Below are 20,907 nucleotides of genomic sequence, written 5' to 3' on the forward strand. Positions count from 1 at the left end.
GAGTCCACTGACTACCCAACATGTTAGCAGGTTGCAGACAGCCGGAGACGCAGGTAAGTTCCGCAAGCAGTTTTGCGAAAACAGTGTCTCCCTGTTTGCTTGGATGGCGCTCGCGCGTCCTATCTGCAGACGGGCTATGCAAAAGCCAAATAGATCGAGACTAATGCAGCTAGCCTTTGCGTCTACCCCCTAATCCTTCCAATCAGAGCTCGGCGCCCCGACGTACCCTCGCGCTCTCGTCACCCCCTCTCCCTCGATTTCCCTCCGTACAATGGTCTGTTTGTCGTCCTGAGTTGCGTAGCTACGCAATGCGGAGTGAACGTTCGTCTGCTTCTTGCACGGGAATTGCGATGATGTCAGAACCTCGAGCTCTTATTGGCTGTTTGAAAAACGATAGTGCGTAGACCTCAATGCATATAGCAATGAGGTCTACCCACTATCTTTTCTATCAAAGTCGATCAGAGCCTGCCGTCCCACTGACGTCACCACAACTCCTGCGCAAGAATCAGACGACTTGCTCTCCGCATTGTTTTCTGGAAATGGGAAGCGGAATTTCGCGGCGGTTGATATGTTGCACATGATGATTTAAACCTGAGACTGGTATGCACATGACATGACAATCATCATTTAAAACTTACACCAGCTGGCCTGCACATTAACCGTTTTTTCATATGTTGTCGCAGATTACGTGGTGATCGTCGTCCAGGTGCGTTACTTGAACTCTCTTCCTATATATAGAGCTAGACGAAAAGTTTCAGTCTTTACAACGAGGTACGAAACGAAGTTTCTGAGGAAAAGGAATGTTGAAGGTGACGCTGACGGGCGCAAGGTTGATGGCCTTTCCTTCCTCGGGAAGAATGTCGAATCTCTGCAAGAGGGACGTCAGGTACAGAAAGATCTCCACTGTGGTTAGCGTCTCGCCTGGACACATCCGTTTGCCTGCGAGACAAAAATACATGCAATCACTAATCACTCTCTCCTTTTAGAGCGCAGGTCTTAGGGGCCCGTTTCCGGCTTGAGCGGCGTCGGCGTCGGCGTCGGCGCAACCACGAGGTCACATGACTCCCCCAATGTCACGTTACCCACCCCAAGGTCACGTGACCCCCCCCCCCTCCCCCTCAGTATCCTTCCATACTCCTCCTCAAGAGCTGCGCTCTAATTCGGCGTTACCGGGAGTTGTAAACGGCTTTCACTTTTTTTTCTTTCTTTCTTTTTGAGTTGAGGGTTAAGGTAGTCACTATGTCCATTGATAGCCTACGAAACGTAAGGCGGGGCTGACTTTGATCATTCTCCTTGCTTTCTGATTCGTCATTTGGCGTTTTTATCGGCTAATGACGTAATCTCATTGCTTGAAGAGCGAGAAGAAGGTATTCGAGGTTCGGCCCGCCCCTTTGTATCTTAAGTTATCCGTGAATACTCCGCGCCCACGATTCCGGGGGAAGCCTTTAATGTGACCGCGAAAACCGGCTTGGTGACGTATCGCGCTACGATTTACCATGGAGGTGCCCAAACGAGATGGAAGCATCGCACCAAAATTTCAAAAGACAAACTAACCTGAGTAAAAAGTAAAAAAGAAAAAACGATCCCTCATTTGTTTTAGTTACGGCACTCGTCTGCTGTCCATGCACCCTCTGACTGGCGCAACCACCGACAGATCTGTCCCCCATTCACGCTTATGCGTGAATGGGGGATATGATGACGTCAATTTCGATGCGTGTGCTCGCGCACACTGGCGGCTGCTGGCTCGTGGAACGATCGTGCGCCACTTATTATAGACACTGAAATGTTTGGTTCAGCATCCCTTTAAAGGCTTTCACCGGATTCGTGGGCACGCTGTATCAAACTCATATTGCCCTTGCCGAACACTTCTTCTCATGAGTCGCCACCTTCCAAAATGTAATCACTTTCCGCTGTGTAAACATTTTCTCATATGTTCTGCTTTAAATTGACAGCACCTGATACCGCTTGTATGACTTTAATAAGAAAACATTCATTAGATATATATATATATAGACAGACGGACAGACAGGCAGACAGACAGACAGAGACTGACAGAAAGACAGACAGACAGACAGATAGACAGATAGACAGATAGATAGATAGATAGATTATCTACGCTCACTGCGTTGTAAATGTTATGCACATAGACATGTGACACTTACCGACAGAAAAGGGGATGAGATAATCCGGTTTTGGAGCCAGGTGCGCACCTCCCTCGGTTAAGAACCGTGTAGGATCAAAGCGTTCCGGATTTTTCCACAGTTTCGGATTGCTGTGAACCGCTCGAAAGTTAGCCATGACGATGGTTCCTTTGGGAATGAAGTATTCGCCGAAGAAGGTGTCTTCACCGGCTCTGGAACAATGTGACGTTCAATGAGTTCCCACATTCCCGCAGCCATAGACAGTGTTGGAGCAAAAATTATTAAAAAAAAAAGAACTTGGAATGACTTTATTAGCGAGTCTTCAGCAACCTAAATAAACATTTCACTGAGAGAAGGAAGAATTAAGTGGCATTACTTATTTTTAATTTGTTCTCAAACATTGCGATCATGCCCCTTGACAAAATCATGAGTGTCCGTTCTCCCGCAAAGCATTCGGGAGAGCCCATCGCTGCAATCAACGGAACGCGATCGATGAATGAGGGGGCTGTTAATACGTTTAGACCTCAAGAAACGATCTCCGCTTTGACAGTGAGCATGGAAAACGTCAAGCTCAGTGCTACAGCGCAAACAATACATGATTTTTTTTTTCTTTTTTTTTTTTTTTTTTTACAGCGGAGTTAAGGGTTAGTTTTTCCAGAATCGTGTCCCCCGCAGAGAAATGAAGACATCGAACTTTAGATACCTACCGCCATCTATGAGCGACGGCGGCAAGCCACGTACCTGGTTACCGCCGGCGCTCATAGATGGCGGCAGCCCTTCCACTCTGGCCTGCCAACTTGCGGCCGGCCATTACTTTCCATTGTACATCTCCGCTGGTCTTCCCTCTTCACCAGAGTGGAAAGGCTGAAAGTTCTTTTTTAGGTTCACGCACATTATCCGCTCCGTCATTCGCCAAGCGACCTCCACAGAACGCAGCGATTGGCTCGCCCAGGAGCGTTGCGGGAAAGCAGACGAACCCAGATTACTTAGAGCGCGGGAGAAAACGCGGCCATACGTCGTGCAATCTCGTCCGCCCCTTCCGCACCTGGTGCGTTTGTTTGCTTCCAAATCAGTCCACGTGCCTTTGTTACCTTCCCCACGACCGCACCCAATGACGGCCTGTGCTTGGTTGCCTCGTCACCGTGCGTTTCTTACGCGTTATCCAGTTTGTTCTTTGATAGGTATACGTGGTGTCCCCCCTTCCTTGCTTTCCGATGCGCCAAGGGCGCATTTTTTGGAACACTTGCTGGCCGTATTGCGGGGACTATGACTTATCGATCGGAGCCCCAGGAGTGGTCCCCGGACGGAGCTCCCATCTTCCGACTTATGGCTCGTTTCGCCATAAGTCGGAAGATCGTGGAGTCTGCCCCGAGCTTTCGTTGGTTTAGCTACTGTTAACGTATACGCACCGAAATAAAACCAGCACCGTGACGTTTCATTTTCGGCTCGACGTTCTTGACCTCCCATCGGCTCCTATACTCTAAGAAATGCCTGCGCGTCTACTTACCCGCAAAACACTCGAAGAGCCAGTCTCTGCGATCGACGAAATCAGGTCAGCGATTGACGAGGCGGAACATCCGTTTGGACCTAAAAATGAAGTCTGCGCTGTGTCATTACCCGATGCAATGCGCCATTCTTGTATTGCGTAATGCCACAGCGCAGACTTCATTTTGAGGTCTAAACAGATGTTCCGCCTCATCGTTCGCTCACCTGATTTCTTAGATCGCAGAGATTGGCTCTTCAAGTGTTTTGCGGGTAAGTAGACGTGCAGGCATTTCCTAGAGTGTATTTCATTTATTTCATTTCATTTATTGGTTCCCCTTAAGACCCACGAGGGGTATTACAAAGGGGGGGACATTTGGCAGGACAGTGTCAAAACAAAAGAACGCTAGTAATATAAAACAAGAAAATTATCACAGATGGAGATGAACGGCAACATTATCGGCGAATTTCTGTGGGTCTATTATTGTGACAATGGCTTCGGGTAGTTGGTTCCAGTCACTAATAGCAAGCTGAAGAGGCGAGAACTTGTAAAGGTTAGTTCTGGGAATGTCAAGGTGTAATTTGCAGGGGTGGTCAAGTCGGCGTGAGATAAAAGGAGCAGGTTTACAATAGATCGACTTACGAGATGGAGAGTGATAAAAAAGTTTGTGAAGCAATTTCAGTCTGTTTAACGTTCTACGGTCTTTTGTTTAACGTTCTACGGTGTAGCGTTCGTTGTGCGCTGGTTTAAGGTGAAGCAAAGTATTGCACGTTCTTAAGAACACCCACGTGTCTGCTCACACGCATAGTACTTGAAGAGCCAGCGACTGCGATTTGCTGCAGAGGCTCGGCGGGTGATGGAACAAAAAGTACGTTTAGACGTTAAAGCGAATTCCGCGCTTTAAAACTCAGCTCTGCAAGTCGCTGAAAACCCTCGAAAAGCCGGACGTGGCGAGTTTCAAGCGTAAGCGCCGCAGCCATTGAGCCTTCTACATTAGCCGATCAGAACGCCGAACTACGAATCATGAAGCTATTAAGCTTCACCATAATGAGACACGCCCTGCGTATTTTAAGCGTGTCAGTGGCCATAGACGTTTCACGCGGGAACGCAATGTTCGGCGTCGCGTCGCAGGCTTTATTTTTAGGTTTGCGGAATGTTTACGACCTCGTCGTTGCCTTCTTTTCTAGACTTCACCGACTAACTCTCCTCGTGTTCTGCGAAGCAAAAGACGGAAGGGCGTACTGTAGCCACTGCGCCGATGCAGTAACGATGCAGTAACGCGAATTTGAGCCAAAATGAGCCATTAACAAAAGTGTGCTACATCTTGCGCCGAAGGGCCATTTTCGCTCACCACTGCTCCACGTACCTGTGCCGAGATAAGCAAAAGGAATTCAATTTTTTTTTTGTTTTATACTGGTCGGTTTTAGTATGTGGAGAAGTAGGAGCAAATAAAAATGGTACAAAGATGTATTGCGCGGCGTCTCAACTTACCGTACAGTGTTTTTCATTTAGGTCAGAGCACAGTGGAAGGTTCGAACCCATACAACCGCACATAATAAAGTGGCATGTCACGAGACATTCGCATCGCTTGATTTAGTCAATGAAAAAGCACGGGCAGAAAAGTGAACGAATGCCATTATGTCGCGCTTTGGCACTGGTTCCATTGGCTCGTAGCGTCGGCTGCGCTTTGAAATAAGATTACACGAAGCATAGGTTTGCTCGTCAACCGTGCTGGCCGGTTGATGCGCAGACGGGCTGATCGCCAATATCATTCAAATGTCCCGACGATGTGGGCGCATGCCGGAGCATTTCATAATAGTATGCCGGAACATTTCATAATAGTATGATCGCGACTACTTTCATACTATAGAACTAGGGTCTTGTACTCCTGATTAGATCACTTGATTATCATGTCTGGTGTTTGCCCCCGTGGTGCCTCTCACCAGCGCGAGCTCGTCGAGCTTCACCGCGTTGCAGCGGAGTGCTAGGGAGTGCTAGGAGCAGTGGCTGACAGAAGTGAACGCCTGGGTTAGCGCGATAGGCTCGGAAATTTTGCTCACCAATATTACAAATCCTTGTTGTTGTTTTTTAAGTTGTTTTTAGATTGCAGGCTAATCTTTAATTTTAAAAGCCCGCGTAAAAAAAAAAAAAAGGAAAAGGGAAAATGAATAAATACGGTAGTCAATGTTGTTCCCATGCCGCTGTCGATCGGGAGAGCAGCGAACTTGGACTTCACCCTGGTTCCGACTCCGCTAAAAATGTGTCACTTTTAAAGCACACGTGCAAATTTTCGTAATACTTGTGGAGGGCAGTTTTCTGTTCAGTTTTTAATATTATAGTTCTTATTTTGGTCGGTTCATAAAACTTTGGGACGCATTTTTATTGATCGACCTGTTAGCGGATGTACTCGTTTTCGCTGGCACTTCACAGAAATTATGCTTACAGTCTAAACGAACTAGCCGGTGTAAAAGTAGAAGGGGAGAGAGGCTTTATTCCAACTCAACTGTTGTGCCATGATTCAATTTCTACCATTTTTAGTACCCATTGTAACTGGAACCTACAACTGACCAGAGCCTTACTTCTAAAACAAAGGTTCTGTGTAACTTTCGAGCCCTATCTATTCTTATTACGAAATGGTACAAGGGGTATGCTTCAGTCTCAAAGAGGAACCCTTAATCATCATCAAGTATGAACTCATGTAGCGATGCATTCCTTTTCAAGTGATGCGCTAACAGATAGCATCGGCTCCAAAAGCGTAAGTAATTGCTCCGAATGAATATCTATTCTGCTGCAGAACCTGCCTCAAAAGGTCAAATGCCGCTTTCATCCCTGGTACTGGCAGCATAACAGACAGAAAGGCGTTTTCTATTATATTTCTCGTTTCTTGCTCTCTGATTTGTTCGGCTTTTTTATTGGCTATTCCCGCAATCCCCTTGGCTGTGGAGCAAATAATAAGATGCTCTGGATTCGCCACTACCCGCATATCTTAAGTTTTCTGTGACCATGAGAGTTTACTTGTCAAGTCCTGGGCCACAGTGAAGGAAAAAAAAAAGTTTCCAAAGTGAAAGGCACCGCCTCGCCATGAAACATGTGTGTCGACGTCTTACTCGCATTTTTGGCAAACGGGGTGAGATCCATACATCGCGATTAGGGGCTCGGAGAACTATCTTTATTCGTGCGCACGTTTTCAAGGCCGCACGCCGCGACACATCTGCGCTAGGTCCCCAAACCGAAAGTGTTCCTCTCTGAAGATCTGAAAAGCCCTAGTGCAATTGAAGCCAAGCCCCCCCCCCCCCCCCCCCCCCCGCCCCCCTCTTTCTGGCCTCCTTCCTCCGCCGTACCCCGAGCTGTTAAGCCGTGGTCCCACTGCTAATACATCATACAGTAGACAAGTCCGCAGACACTGTCTGAGGCATGTTTGTTCTTTCTACGATGGTCATATTGGCCATACAAACACTCTTTGCTAACATGTCAGAAGCGTTCGTAAATACGAAGCAAACGTTCTTCGAAGATGCTCGAGGCTTGTTCCCAAATAATTATGTCATCATGTCTGGAGCGGAGACCGTGTCTTTTGTGCGATGTGTGAACAGTGTAACTGTGGCTTTGGGCCTAAGACAAACGGCAAAATACGTAGACTGCGCTTACGCTCTGGGTACCCCGAAGGGCGAGTCCGTCCTCCACCGGTACATCTCCCAGATGGAGGCTACCGTGAAGGGCATCTTGTCGCGGTCTTCCCACGTGGGTGCCCTGTCCTTGCCGACCGCCTCGTCGATCTCCCGCTGGATCCTCAGCTGAAGAGTGTCCCGGTTAGCCGCCAGGCAGAGCATATGCCACTGCACCGAAGTGCGGACTGTGTTGGACGCGGCTATGAAGAAGCTCAGCACGTTGCCCAATAAATGATTCACTGCAACGAAAATACCAGCAGGTGCGTTGGAAGAGGACTGACGCTCGTGGAGATGTGAAACAATATTGAGCGAGTGTCGACCAATGCATCGAAGCCAAATATATTGTGTCCATTCATAGAACTCTTTCCAAGGGATACGTGCATTGGCATAAACTTTAGAAAAATATGTTGTTGTTGTTGTTGTTGTTGTTGTTTGTTGTTGTTGTTGTTGTTGTTGTTGTTGTTGTTGTTGTTGTTGTTGTTGTTGTTGTTGTCCTTGTTGTTGTTCTTGTTGCTGTTGTTGTTGTTCTTGTTCTTGTTCTTGTTGTTGTTCTCGTTGTTGTTGTTGTTCTTGTTGCTTTTGTTGTTGTTGTTGCTCTTGTTGTTATTGTTGTTGTTGTTGTTTTGCTGTTGTTGTTGTTTTGTTGTTGTTGTTGTTGTTGTTGTTGTTGTAATCAAATTAGCGGACAACGACCACGCTAGCGCCTACTTTTAGTTCTGGCACACCATCAGTGTCAGCTACTCGTAAAACTGAATTCAGTCAACCGTAGATAGTTAATTTTTGTGCTCGTAAATGATGTGCATCAGTTTGGTTGTTCTAAAGCCTGACTTGCACATGACGTCTTCGCATCCTGCTGGTGGTCGTTCTTAGTTGTTTTTATGGAGAAATACAAACTCGATGGTGTGAAATGAATGCTGCAGAAAATACTCGCGCAGCAGCAATGCCACCACAATGACCGCTGATCTGGCGTGCGTCAATGCACGCCATGCATTAGAAAGGACGTGTATTTGTGACCTTGTGTTTATCTATTACGTGATGAGTGGATATTCGCCCTGGCCGCCCGTTTCACTTACTGGTAAAGCTGGAGTCAGGATTCCAATCGTTTTCCTTGATTTTACTCAGGTATCGATCGATGAAGTCTCGCTCAGCTCGAAGTTCTGAAGATTCCAGGTGCTCCTTTACTTTCTGACTGCATAGAAAGAAAGGAAGGGGATTTCGTGAAATCTGCTTCAAAAACGCTCCTATCAAATGGCATTGCCGTCCCTATAACTCTTACTGGGAAAAAAGAGCCCAAAAACCCCGTACCTGAAAGCTATGGGTCTACAGTCATTGGGGTGTCATCAGCACTATTTGATTCAACCTTTCCGAAACTGTTCTCGACAGCTTCCTGACTCGCAAGTAAAGCGCTGGGCTCTGGGCAAATGCCACCTTGAAGACAAAGCCTTAGCTTGTTCCCGCCCTCCCCCCTCCCCACCCCAAACGTCGTCATTAGTAGATTCATGCAGCTCCGCGTCCTGCAGCGTCTGATAACGAGCCCAATGCTAGAACATGGCTTTACGGTGAATATCGTCAAGACTCAGCATGTTTGTCATCTAGAGCGGACCGGCGATCCTCCAACGTTGACGTCACGCGCAAGTGTCGTCTTCTAGGCTAGTATTGCCGGGCATACCCCTCAGCGCTAATCGAAAATGCTGACCTTGCGTAACCAAGCAGGTCGTCAGCAATCGTCTTGATGACGTTGCTTGTCGTCGAAGGAATGCGGACGAGGATGCTGAAGACCCAGGCTGGCAGGATGCCCACGATGGAGCCCCTGCTGAGGACCTTGATGACTCTTTCGAGGCGGTCGTCCATGTACTTGCGGCTTGCGTTTTCATACGGGTAGCGACGGCCGAACACCAGAGCCGTGATGTTGTTAGACACGCTCGGCGTGAGGAACTCTTGCGCGTCGGTGGCACGTCCTTTGGTCTCGGCTATTTTTTCGACCAGGTATTGAGACTCCTCCTGTTTTACAAGAAACGCGGCGACAATTAGAGGATGGAAGTTATTTCAGAAGGTTTGCTTCTGCTTGGACCTTGTTCGTTGTCGTGAGTTCTTCCTTGAAAAACTGACGAACAACATTAGATCTTTTATACCTCTGGTTTTGCTGAGTATAAATTAGATCCTTATTTATGACAGCTTGTTAAATATTTTTTCTCCCCTAACTGTTTTCCCATTAACTATAAAGCATAATAAACATTAACTATAAAGCATAATTATTTAAAAAAGACCACTGCTTATGGCGTGCTCTAATATGTTTTACTTAACACTGTGCACTAACGCGAAAACCAAGGCAACTTGATCGTAATAACCAGTAATATAAAAAACATTGCACAATTTAAAAAAAAAACTCATTTTAAATCAATTTCGTTGAGTGCAACACTGTTGCCAAGGTCCTGCTTCGCTAAGTCATGTATGAATTTAAAAAAGAAAAACTTCCATTGCTGCAAATTACTTACCTGAATATGTTTTTCCATTGATTTCTTGCCGACACCCAGATCCCGCAGCACTTGCATGCAAAACCGCCTGTTGTCGACCCAGGCTTTGCCATTTATAGTCGCCACCCCTGTTGTTTGAACAAAAAGGAGTGTGAGTACAATACCAGCCTTGCTGATTTGAGCCTTCGTATCCATCTGCAGGCCCTGCTCAGAGAGCAGCGAAAGCTCGAACTACGGTTGGCGTCCGGAAGGGGAGTTGCGCTACCTCTACGTCAGGACGCTCATCGCACTTTGAGGTTTCGCCGCTTGGCAACGTCTTTATGTGAAAAGAGTGTATTGAAATTGCACTGAAATCTGTTGCAGTATATAAACTGCGGGAGTTCTGCTTACGAAAAGCGATAGGTTTAACTTTAATGTGCGTCATTTAGTAACCGTGCGATGTTGTTGAAACGTTTTATTTAATAAGGAATTAAATGAGCCGTCATCTTTTTTTACTTTAGTCATCTAAGACGGTGACGTGGTGAGGAAAGAGTGAACAAAAAGGACAGAGAGAAAGATACAGGAAGGGAGAGAGGGGGTATATGTACAAAGCAAGGCTCGCTGCCCGAACGAAAGTAAGCAACGAGTGAAGTTGGACAGGTAGCGCCATCTTATGCACACCTTTCCCAACTCTGAGGCGTGCCGCGGCTGCTCTCATCGACTCCGGTCTCGAGCTCGAGACCGGAGTCAATGATACACCAATTTAGTTTTCCTGCTAAATTTAGCAGAAAAATTGTTGTCCCGTGACCTGACGTCATGTGATATATATTTCCGGGTAAATATGGCCAGGAAATTGATGTCACGTGACCAGGCCTAGCGTGATCTCTACACAAATTTAGTTTCCCTGCTGAATTTAGCGGGAAACTTCAGGTCACCTGACCTAATCGCGTTATGTTTTCCCACTAAATGTGGCTGGATAATTATTGTCACGTGACCTATAAGACAATTCAGTTTCCAGCTAAATTTGTCAAAGAAATACAGGGTGTCACAAAACAATATTTACGCGGTCTTTTTCACCGCAAAAATAGACTAGGCATCGCCAAACCCTCATTCTCCGCCCAATGGTAGCGCTAGAGGACACAACCGGACGCCAAAGTATCAGCCCGATCCAATAACTTAATCAAAAGTTATAAGTGATTTTCTGAAAATGTCAATGGGAAAATGGAGGCCGACGGCGTTTTCGAACAGATGGGGCTCTATGGCACCAGAAACCGAAAACGGGCCAAGAATGGGCTCCATTTTCCCATTGAAATTTTCAGAAAATCACTTATAACTTTTGATGAAGTTATAGGATCGGGCTGAAAGTTGGGCACCTGGTTGTGACCTCTAGCGCTACCTTTGGGCGGAGAATGAGCGTTCGGCCTTGTTTATTTTTGCGGTAAAAAAAAAGAAGTGTAAATTTTCTTTAGTGACACCCTGTAGAAGTCACGCGACCTTACGTTATGTGAATTATACTCAAATTTAGTTTCCTCGCTAAATTTAGAGGTTCAGGTAATATAAATTTTTTGGCCAAATTTAGCGAGAAAGTTTCCTTTTCTTCCCTTTTCTCTTTTTTTGCGGGTAAACTGAATTGGTCTGTAGCTCCCGTGACATCAGGTCACGTGACTTCGCCTATACCCGAGCCAACGTTACTAAAACACTCAGTTGGGAAACTCGCCCTGGAAACCTAGACTGCTGTCGTCCACCGAGACCGAGTCAAATACGATAACAGCGCCGCCTTTTAGCTACGAGTTGAAACATGAAAGTTGCTTTATATGGCTTCTGCTAGAGTCACTGAATGTTCCCAGAGTACCGACACCCCCAGGCTTGAGGTGCCAAGATGGCGACTCAATTTTTTTTCTTTACTGTGCTCACCCTGAGCTTTTAGAAAGCATGTTTTTGCGTAAAAACAAACGAAAAAAAGGTCTTTCTGTAGGAAAATGTATTGAAGATTAGTACAAAATCACAGAAGTGTAATGCTTGTATAACATTTTAGTTTGCATTGTTTTGTGGCACCAATAATGTTGTTTTGATACAGCCATGTCTCACCGGCGGTTTCAGGTAGCGCTTCCCGACTTGGGTACGTCCTTAGGAGACGTGCTTATTTGCGGCGCGTCCGCTTGGTAGACGGAATTAGCAGTCCTCAAACTCTCTCCACTGCATCTGTTTCGGCGCCAAAATGGTCGATCAAAGCCAAAATTGAAGAGTAATAGACGACGCTATCGAATGCGATACCCCGACTACTATTAGATGGCGCCACCGGCCCTTGCGCGGCTCGACCTGAACGAATAATTGCAGCCGTGCAGTTCCATGAGTTGCCGCTGCAGGAAAAATGGCGGCGTTCCGATCAACATTAGCTCGGTTCTGGAGTCCGGATCGGTGCCACTTTTTCAGAGCAGCCTCTATGGCAGTTTCCCTACTGAGTGGTTCTAGTAACGTTGACCCGAGCCACGGCAGTCACCTCTACCCCTGAGCCGTACATACAGAGAATTTGGCGATTCATTGTGAAGTATAGGCGTCAAATGAGGAGACGCCATTGGCCGAAAGCTTGTTGGGCGCGTTCCAGGGCGTATTTACAAATTCTAATGTGGCCAGCCAGAAGCCGGGAATAATACCCTAGCGGTGGTAGCGAGAAAATAAATTAATAAGTGCGTCAGAGTAGCTCTTGATGACTGAAAATATGGGGCACGTGATGTTTCAATCACGGTCATTTAATATCATGGTGGAAAGCCGCGACTAGCGGAACGATCGACATAATCCGTACGCCAGGTGCAAAGCGCCAGGAATTTGCCGTCCCAGCGGTCACAATCTGTTCGAGCAAAAACGTTTCTTACATCTTTCTGCACGATCATGATCGAAACATCACGTGCACCCTATAATCAACCAGAAAGGGTTACTGCACCTCACTCTTACGCGCTTATTCAAACCATATACCAAGATATACCGATGATTAAAACCCTTTCCCGCTACCACCACTAGGGGATTCTTTTCGGCTTCTGGTTGGCCAAGAGAACATGTCACGCCCTCTTTCTGCGTCTGGTGCACGCCCTGGCTCTGCCCGCTCCTCCCATTGACCAAACTCTTTCTATACAAGGCTCTGATCTTCCCCACCCGCCATCGTCATGCGGCACGAGCCCGTTGACGTATCTCCAACTGTCACAAGCAACACATCTGGGACTCTCATATACATCACCCCCTTTCATTTCTTGTGCCACCCACACGTAGTTTTACGGAAATTCGTGGTTCGTCACGAAACAGTGGCTACAGCGAAGTAATCACGATTTCCCATTTCCTTTTGCACTTCGTTATTACCGAAGTCAGTTATAACGAAATGGCGGATATAGCGAAGTGATTTGCGATTCCCGTTCGCTTCGTTATAGCCGGTCTCCACAGTACGCCCTCGCACGGGCCTTTTTTTTTTTTTACTTTATTTGATTGGGATCTAAATGCTACTTAGTTGTTGTTTTGTTTTTTTGTAGTTCAACTTCTAGGGTTGGCCCACTTCATTTGTGAATTACAACCAGGTTATCTGCATCTCAGTGACCTTTTTATTATTTTTTTTTCGTGCGTCAGCTTTTTGCCAGCACTTCGGAAATGGTAGTCTTTTTCTTTTCTCTCCTGATTTTACCCGAGCTGGACACATTTTATCTCAAAAACAAATTTTTAGTCTAATAAAACAATTGGTAGCTGACGTAGAATAGAGCAAAGACTATGGCTGGAGATTTCAGGTTTGAAGAGAGGGAAACTCGTTAGGTGGTGAGGCCACGGCACTTCGCTGCTCGTGGCCTCAGCGGTTGTCTATTTGGTGAACACGTATACACTACCGCTGGACCGTGTTGTGTGCGTTTTGTGAAAGGCGTAAAAAAAGGAACGTTTGGCAAACGTGTGTTTACATTACCTTGTTTTCACCTACGTTTTAAGGAATTGTTTGAGGGGTATCCAGGTGCTTTTATTTATAAATAATATTTATAACGAAAAGAATTTATTTTCTTATTCACCGATGTCTCAACCCACACTCTACCTGGCAAAGGAAGAAGAATATAGATCGAAGCCTTAATTATATATTTAATTGTCACGTGTAACTACTCTCTTTTACAAACTTCGTTTCCTACCGTCTTGCAATATTTGCAAGTGCAGGGTGAACATAGAGGTACGCCACTGACTCAAAAGTCAATGACACTGCGGCGTTGGTCGATAAGAACGCGGAAGCGCCAATCACAAAGCAAGATACGTGAACTGAAAGTGAGCGAACCTCAGACACGGAAGGAAAATCTACGGATGACTATCGGCTTCGTCACTCGCCGGTCTTCCTCCCTTACATTTCCATCACTGGCTCTTCCGGAGCTGGGAAGGGACGTGGACGCACGATCGGAAAGAGCCGGCACTTACCGACAACACCTGAATGCGTCAGGATCCAGTCTGAAGGTCGATAAAGGACTTCCGGTTTGCAGAAGTATTTCTTGATGGAGTTGAAGTCGTTCAGGATCACCACGTTCCCCGGACCCATGTTTATCCTGAAGAACATTTTGGGTCTCTGAAATCGTCTAGACAAAGTAATACCTCACCTGGAAACTCAATAGTATATATACAAAATTCTTGCCAACTCTCATCATCATGCCATTCAAAGCCCCCATATTTTTGTACTTGTTTCTTTTTTTCCACATTTTTCAGCTGTGGACCGGGGGCATACCTGCATTTATCTAGGTTTTCATAATATTATGACAACGTATTGTACACTCAGTGGGTTTCTTTTTAATTTCAGCTAAAAAAAAAAAAAGATACAAATGACGGCTGCAAAATTCCGTTGTCGCAAGGCTCGCCACTCAAGCAGCGATCTGGGCCATCCAGGTCCGTGAATGATCTTTATCAAAGACACTGTGTGAAGAGATCGTACTGGACTGACGGCACGTTATCATACTTTAGATCTACGTCTCCCACTTTGCCGGGACCAGTGTAAAGGCTCATTCACACTGCCCCACTTTCTTACGTTAAGTTACGTTACGAAATATTACGTTGAGGTCACCGGGACCTCTGTGCTTCCTATTAAGCGAGGCTACCAGCTCAAGGAAAAATCATGACACACGACATTCGAGACGCGACTCTTTCGGTGACTCATACGTAACGTAACTTAACGTAAGATAATGGGGCAGTGTGAAGGAGCCTTAACTCGGGCGAAATATTCTCAAAAATCCGATTGTTCATCATAGGCGCTTTTTTTTGTATATACATATTATGCAAAATGTGCGCTGCGCGCATAGTAAGCTTGTAAAGCCCAAGTCGCACCGGTCCTTCGTTATGCAACAGACACCATGTTTGCCGCTGACATGATGACAGAATTCCCTGCGAACATATCTCAAGCATATGTTTGCAGCATGTTAGTTTTTTAACATATGTGTGCTTCGCACATGTCTCTAGGCAGTTTTTTTTTTTTTTTTTTAATTATTAATGTGACAGGCCCCAAGTAAGAAACACGCCCCAGAAAATGTCTGAAGACGATCTTTTGTATGTTGCATTATCAGTGTGACGGCGCGGCTTAAGACTTCCATTTAGATGTGCTCTGAAATTTGAGTAGCACGGAGCGCATTTTTGAGAAGGCAGTAAAAACCGCGAGAACAAAACGCTCGAAAAGAAGAAAGACGTTACTGGCGATTTTTTTTTTCTTAACTATGCTGAATGTACCGCATCGTGAACATGCCCTTTGGCAGTTGCTCCTGCTGCGCGACGGCGATACGCCCTTGAGTACAAATAAGCCGCATTTGCTGAGTTTGTTGCGCTATGCGGTGCCGAGAACGCGTCTTAAGAGGGTTTTAAGCGCGATCCAAACCAACGCTTCTTTTTGCGCCTGTAGGTCGTGCGGCTGCGGATGTGACGCATTTCGTGGCGTTTTTGCTGTTTCCGGGCGCGCTTTCTGAGTCAGAACCGTGCGCTTTGGTTTGGACGGGCGAAACTTCGGGCGAGCGCGCACGCAGGCACGAGCGCACAAGCAAAGTGCAACTGCGACAGACTGGCCGGCCAGACGGCGAGAGAAAGAGAGAAAGAGAGATCGCGTTGTCATGTTGGAAGAGAATAAAAGGGAGGGAGGAGAGGGCAGCCAGACGGCGAGAAACGCGGAGCCGGAACTAGCTTGCCCTCCACCGATTGGCCGGGACACAGGAGCGCCCTATACGTCACCGCGCGTTTTTGTGCGCGTTGAGAAAGAAGTTGAAATCAACCAACTTTTTTGTGCGCGCCCGGAAGGAGCGAAGAAGCGGCGCGACGTCACGAAAATACGTCACATCCGCAGCCGCACGACCTACAGGCGCAAAAAGAAGCGTTGGTTTGGATCGCGCTTAAGGGAACCGTTTTTGCGCATCCGATAGAATACGATGGGCCCTCTGGTACGAACTGCGCATGCGCTGTACCCCAAAAGACTCGCATGTGCACAGTTCGTACCGGAGGGTATATCGTACCCTATCGGATGCGCAAAAACGATTCGCTAAAACTCTCTTTTGACTGGTACGTTTATGGCGTCCGTACCGCCCCCTCGTCGAAAGTGGTCCCGGAGTGGCAACAAATGACGTCACAGCAACAAAAAATTCCTGCTGTTTTCTTTTTTTTTTTCTTTTTTTTTGCGGTGTGGTTTGTGGAGGTTTGAGCCAGGAAAGGTGAGCGAACGGGAGAGTCATTGTCGTCGCAGCGTCTCCGTCTCCTCTGCTGTCGCACAGTCATGCAGGGTCGCGACAGGCAACACCGTGACACGTTTATGACGTCATCAGGCGGAAATCTGGGGACCAGATGTGAGAGAACGGTAGTCACACTCACACCAGTCGGCGAGAAGTCGTGAAGTTTGCTTTGTTTGTCCTTGTTTTCTTCTTTTTTTCTTTTTTTATTGTGATAAAGACTATAGCGTAAAGCGTATACCTATGGCCTCCCTTCTGCCGACCAATGCCTAACTTGGATTTCTGAAGCCTACACTGCCCCGAATATATACCCTGTTTTTTCGCGGAAAACCTGGATTTTGTTTAATTCCCAACGAGCCTTTGAATATTAAGACCCGTTCACACTCTTGCGACTGAGTACGACCGAGAGAGACTAGACCGGTTTTTAAGCCTCTTGCGATCTCTTAGGACCAGCTCCGCTGCATCGCACCCGGTCCTAAGAAGTCGCAAAAGGCTTAAAAACCGGTCTGGTCTCTCTCGGTCGTACTCGGTTGCAAGAGTGTGAACGGGCCTTTAGGCATTGAGAGGAGTTGTTTGTTTGTGCGTGGGGCCCCTCACGCTGCTTTGATGTGGCAACAGATAGTTCAAATGTTGCAGCAAAAGGTTGGTTCGTTGTTAGAGAAGTGAAAACGTGTACGCTCATTCTTTTGGGGGCGCTATTCCAAGAGTCGCGTGCAGCGTTGTAGGATTTTAGAAGATACGGGCACGAGAGCGTGGCTTTATAAAGTAACGTCAGTTTAGGAGAAAAGGAAACTTTGTGTGCTAGTCATAAGGAATTTCCGGAATTTTTGAACCACAAGTGGTGATTAACGGTGCCCAAGAATACATCATTTTTTATAAAGTTTGTGAGAAGGTTAATAATCCGAACGAATGTGAGTATTCTCACCTGAAGACCGGCCCGTACTTCTCGGCCCATGCCTTGCACTGAGCGGGATCGAAACACTTGCTGAGGAACGGCAAGTTGCCAACTAGAGGCAGTCCCTTCGGGCCTGGCGGAAGCTTGTTCCAGTTAGGGTGCCTTCTACTTCTCGACCAAACGAGCCAGAGGAGCAGACATGCCAGGACGGAGACCACAACGACACGCAGGGGATTTCCTGCCGTTACGCTAGGAACCTGCAAAAAAATGTGAAAAAAAAAATCAATTTGATGTAAAGCCCTTCAATCATCGAAGGTACGGCTTGAAGTGGCCGATTTTGGTCCGACTGTGTAAAAAAAAAAAATTTTTTTTCCCCGCTTACTCTAATAAAGAATTGTCTTGTGTGTATGTTTAGACGTCGTGAAGTTGGTCTGCCCCAATGGGCCTTTGGTGTCCTCAGCGTAGATGAGAAATTCACCGCTGCAGTACGATATGACCAGCCTAGGGTATTGAACGCGCAGCAGGCAGTATGCATGCACAATTTCATAAAGAACTCATGCGCTAATTCATCCAGATTAAAACGGGCAGGGGAAGGTTTTTTTCTATTTCTTTTCTTCTGTGTTCGGATACTCTTTGAGCAGTTTCTGGTCGTCTAAATTTCAGATACATTTGAGTCTTCGTGTTTAGGATGCCTATGGGTTCTTTGTAATTGAAGTAGATTTACTATTTGCGCCAGCTCGTTCGCGCTCTTGCTTTTAGTCCATATATTGTGTACCCACCACTTTAAAAGCACTCACCAGCCGCTGATCGTCATCAGGCGAAATCGTTCGATATGATGACTGATGTCCGAAACGACCAAATTAAAACCAAAAAACAATTGCTTTGTTTTCGCTTTTTTTTTTCTTTTTTTGCTGTATAAGAGCGCGCATTAAAGCTCCGATTAAAGCTAGGCTCTTGAAATGCCGCAGAATTGTGTTCCGAGTGCAATAAGACGAGCCCTCGTCAGAGCGGCCGAGAGAGGATCAGTAATTAGGACGGTGCACTTTAAGGTTGAAGCGCTAAACTCGTACGTAGAAAATACGAATCCCGCGAAATTCACGAACTAGTCTAAGAGGAAAACGGGACAAGAAAAAGAGAAAGCTTACCTTATTGAAACAAATTACGGCCGACTTTACCATATTGATAAGCCTCTTCGAAACTTACAACCTCTAACGGTCGATTTGAAAATACTATACAAAGTGGCGTGCGCAAAAGACACAATAAAGTTGGAAAATATACCAACTGTATACTGCAGAGATGGCCAGAGGGACACGGGGTTAGACCCGCAGGTAAAACCACAAAAGTTCAGAAAGCCGCAGAAAAGAAAATAACAAAAAGAAAGAGAAAAAAAAGGGGGGGGGGCGGGGGTGCTAAAATTTAGTAAGTAACTACGTGAAAGGAACAGTCCTTTCCAAAGTGGGACAAGTATAATTGTCGACTACGAGAAATAACACCAGGCAGTAGAACGTTTCTTCAACCGCTAAGCAAAAATGAATGCATGATTCGCTATCCAGTCACTGCCCCTGACGCCCGCACTCTTTAAAAAAAGGAGTGTGTAGCCTTACGCTTTTTGTCACATAATACACCCCGGAACTTCATTTCGTCTTACTAAGAATTTCATAAAGGTGCGATCTAACACATTAAACAGCTAAAGTTCGTTTTACAAACTACAGAAATAAAAAAAAACACTAAGGATTTGCATTTGCAGTAGGGGAAAAAAATCCGCATTACTTTTTTTGCAAAACAGTCACACGTGGATTTACTATTTCAATGAATTATTGAACTCGGCTATCAAGCAGCTCGTGAAATTTGGTTTAGTCGGTTAGGCGTCAATGCACTGTCCGTCGAATTGAAGTTTTTTTAGGATGTAATATATGTGACAATGGGTGTAAGAATATACTACTTTTTTCTCAGAGTGCATTTTGGATACACGTTTCGAAATTCTCTCTAGATCAGTAAAAGAAACAGGGTCACTAAACGCATCCATGTCTCAAAAACGTAGCGTAATACAAGACTGCCAAAATTGTACTTTTTTTAATTACTTTTTTTTTTTTTTTTTGTCTTGGGGACACAGGAGGGGAAGGGGGGCACGCTTACCAGCGAACCGTGTGCCGCACTTGGTCCTGCGAAGAGCCTTATTCGGCCCTCCTGGTATAGAGTCTCTTGGAGGTGAGTGTTATATCAGTTATAGGCTTGCAACCTTGTTGGTGTTTTTTGCGCACGCCACTTTGCAGTATTCTCAGATCGATCATAAGAGGGCTTAGAATCTGAGGGTTGTCTTGTTTTGTTTTTAACTTCCGAGGAATTAGGCGAAAAAGACATAAATGGTGAAAATTGTTTAAAGAATGATTCCACGTCATGTCGCGCAATAATGACCCGGGTCAAAATTGTTTTTATATATTTACATAAAAGATGTATGTTGAAGCCATATTCTTGGGAGGAGCATTCAGCTATATGCGAACGCGGTAGCTAATACTTTTCCGGAGATATAAAATTTAGAAGCTCCAGGCGTGGAGGTCGCTAAGATTTCGCTATGGTATTTTTCACAGCCATCAATTTCACACCGAAGCGTGCATATAGTAGTCATTTTTGTTTGTATATTTTATGAAAGGTTTAGGACATAAACACGAAATGTTAAAAATTAAAAAAAAAAAAAAGATTTCTATGCGAAATGTTTACGAAACACGTCAAATAGCCTCGTTTTAGAGAAACATTCACAGATAATTTAGCAATAAACTATTTCAATAAAACAACGCACAATATAAAAAAAATTATTATATTTCAATGCATTTTACGAATACAGAAGAAAAAATATGCTTGTCCGTTATTCTAGTTCTGTTATTGATGCAGAGACGCAGGTCATTTCACGAAATGGGGCAAAATCGCACGTTACTGTTTAAAAAACTTCCCTTTTTATTTTAGTTATACTTAACCGCTTACAGTGATTTGAACTAACTTGTGATGGCAAAACATTGAGTTCCATACGGCCTCCTTAAGAGAAATACGACAACAAACCTTCACCCAAATTGACCTAGCTTGTCTTCGTGATAGGGGCTTTGCCGCACCACGTCGGCTGAAAGGTGCCATCTTTTACAAGCGACAGACGCTGCACAGCGGTGCTGCTCTATCGTAGGTTATAGAAAGTCATGCCGTCTCTCGCTTCGTTAGTTTTATATTTGGGATTCCTCGCGTTGCCTCCTAAGAATACGTCTCCCCACATCCTCTTCCACGGGTCGTTACCGCGAAGCCCAAGGCCCTCACACGAGGAAGGTCTACTCTTACCGCGAAAACAATGCGAGGGGAGTAGGATCTGGCGACTCGGTGTCTCGGTGTTCAAAATTGTGTGACGACATACAAGCCAGCTTAACCTTTCTGTATCCATACGCGCCCAAAGGAATACAGATAGAACTTCATAACCGCAATAATTTTGTTGAGTGTTTCTATGTCAGTTGATATATATTCTAGTAAAATACATATTATAAGAGAGGCCTGTCCGTGGCAGAGGCATTCAGTATGTGTTTCGAAACTCGGGC

The 20,907-nt window shown here is 45.7% G+C and overlaps 1 protein-coding gene across 1 annotated transcript; it reads right to left on the reverse strand.

The window, feature by feature from the left end:
* Nucleotides 1-754: 754 nt before the first annotated feature.
* On the reverse strand, nucleotides 755-18,513 carry LOC8039790 (cytochrome P450 2C28). The gene is made up of 9 exons (XM_042289673.1): nucleotides 18,481-18,513; nucleotides 17,366-17,592; nucleotides 14,171-14,295; nucleotides 9,785-9,891; nucleotides 8,986-9,290; nucleotides 8,363-8,478; nucleotides 7,270-7,528; nucleotides 2,163-2,353; nucleotides 755-939 (listed from the first exon to the last, which is right to left on the reverse strand). The coding sequence occupies exons 1-9, from the start codon at nucleotides 18,511-18,513 to the stop codon at nucleotides 755-757; spliced, it is 1,548 nt and encodes a 515-aa protein (XP_042145607.1).
* Nucleotides 18,514-20,907: the final 2,394 nt, after the last annotated feature.

The sequence above is a fragment of the Ixodes scapularis genome, unplaced genomic scaffold (assembly GCF_016920785.2).
Source record: "Ixodes scapularis isolate PalLabHiFi unplaced genomic scaffold, ASM1692078v2 PGA_scaffold13__105_contigs__length_92229423, whole genome shotgun sequence".
Lineage (NCBI taxonomy): Eukaryota > Metazoa > Arthropoda > Arachnida > Ixodida > Ixodidae > Ixodes > Ixodes scapularis.

Bases quoted from the DNA above. Each gene is read 5' to 3' on its own strand.
- LOC8039790 (XM_042289673.1), bottom strand. From the start codon at position 18,513: ATGGTAAAGTCGGCCGTAATTTGTTTCAATAAG. The intron at 14,296-17,365 runs GTGAGAATACTC...AATGTTCTTCAG, and splicing joins AAGTACGGGCCGGTCTTCAG to GATAAACATGGGTCCGGGGA. The intron at 9,892-14,170 runs GTAAGTGCCGGC...TTCAAACAACAG, and splicing joins GACGCATTCAGGTGTTGTCG to GGGTGGCGACTATAAATGGC.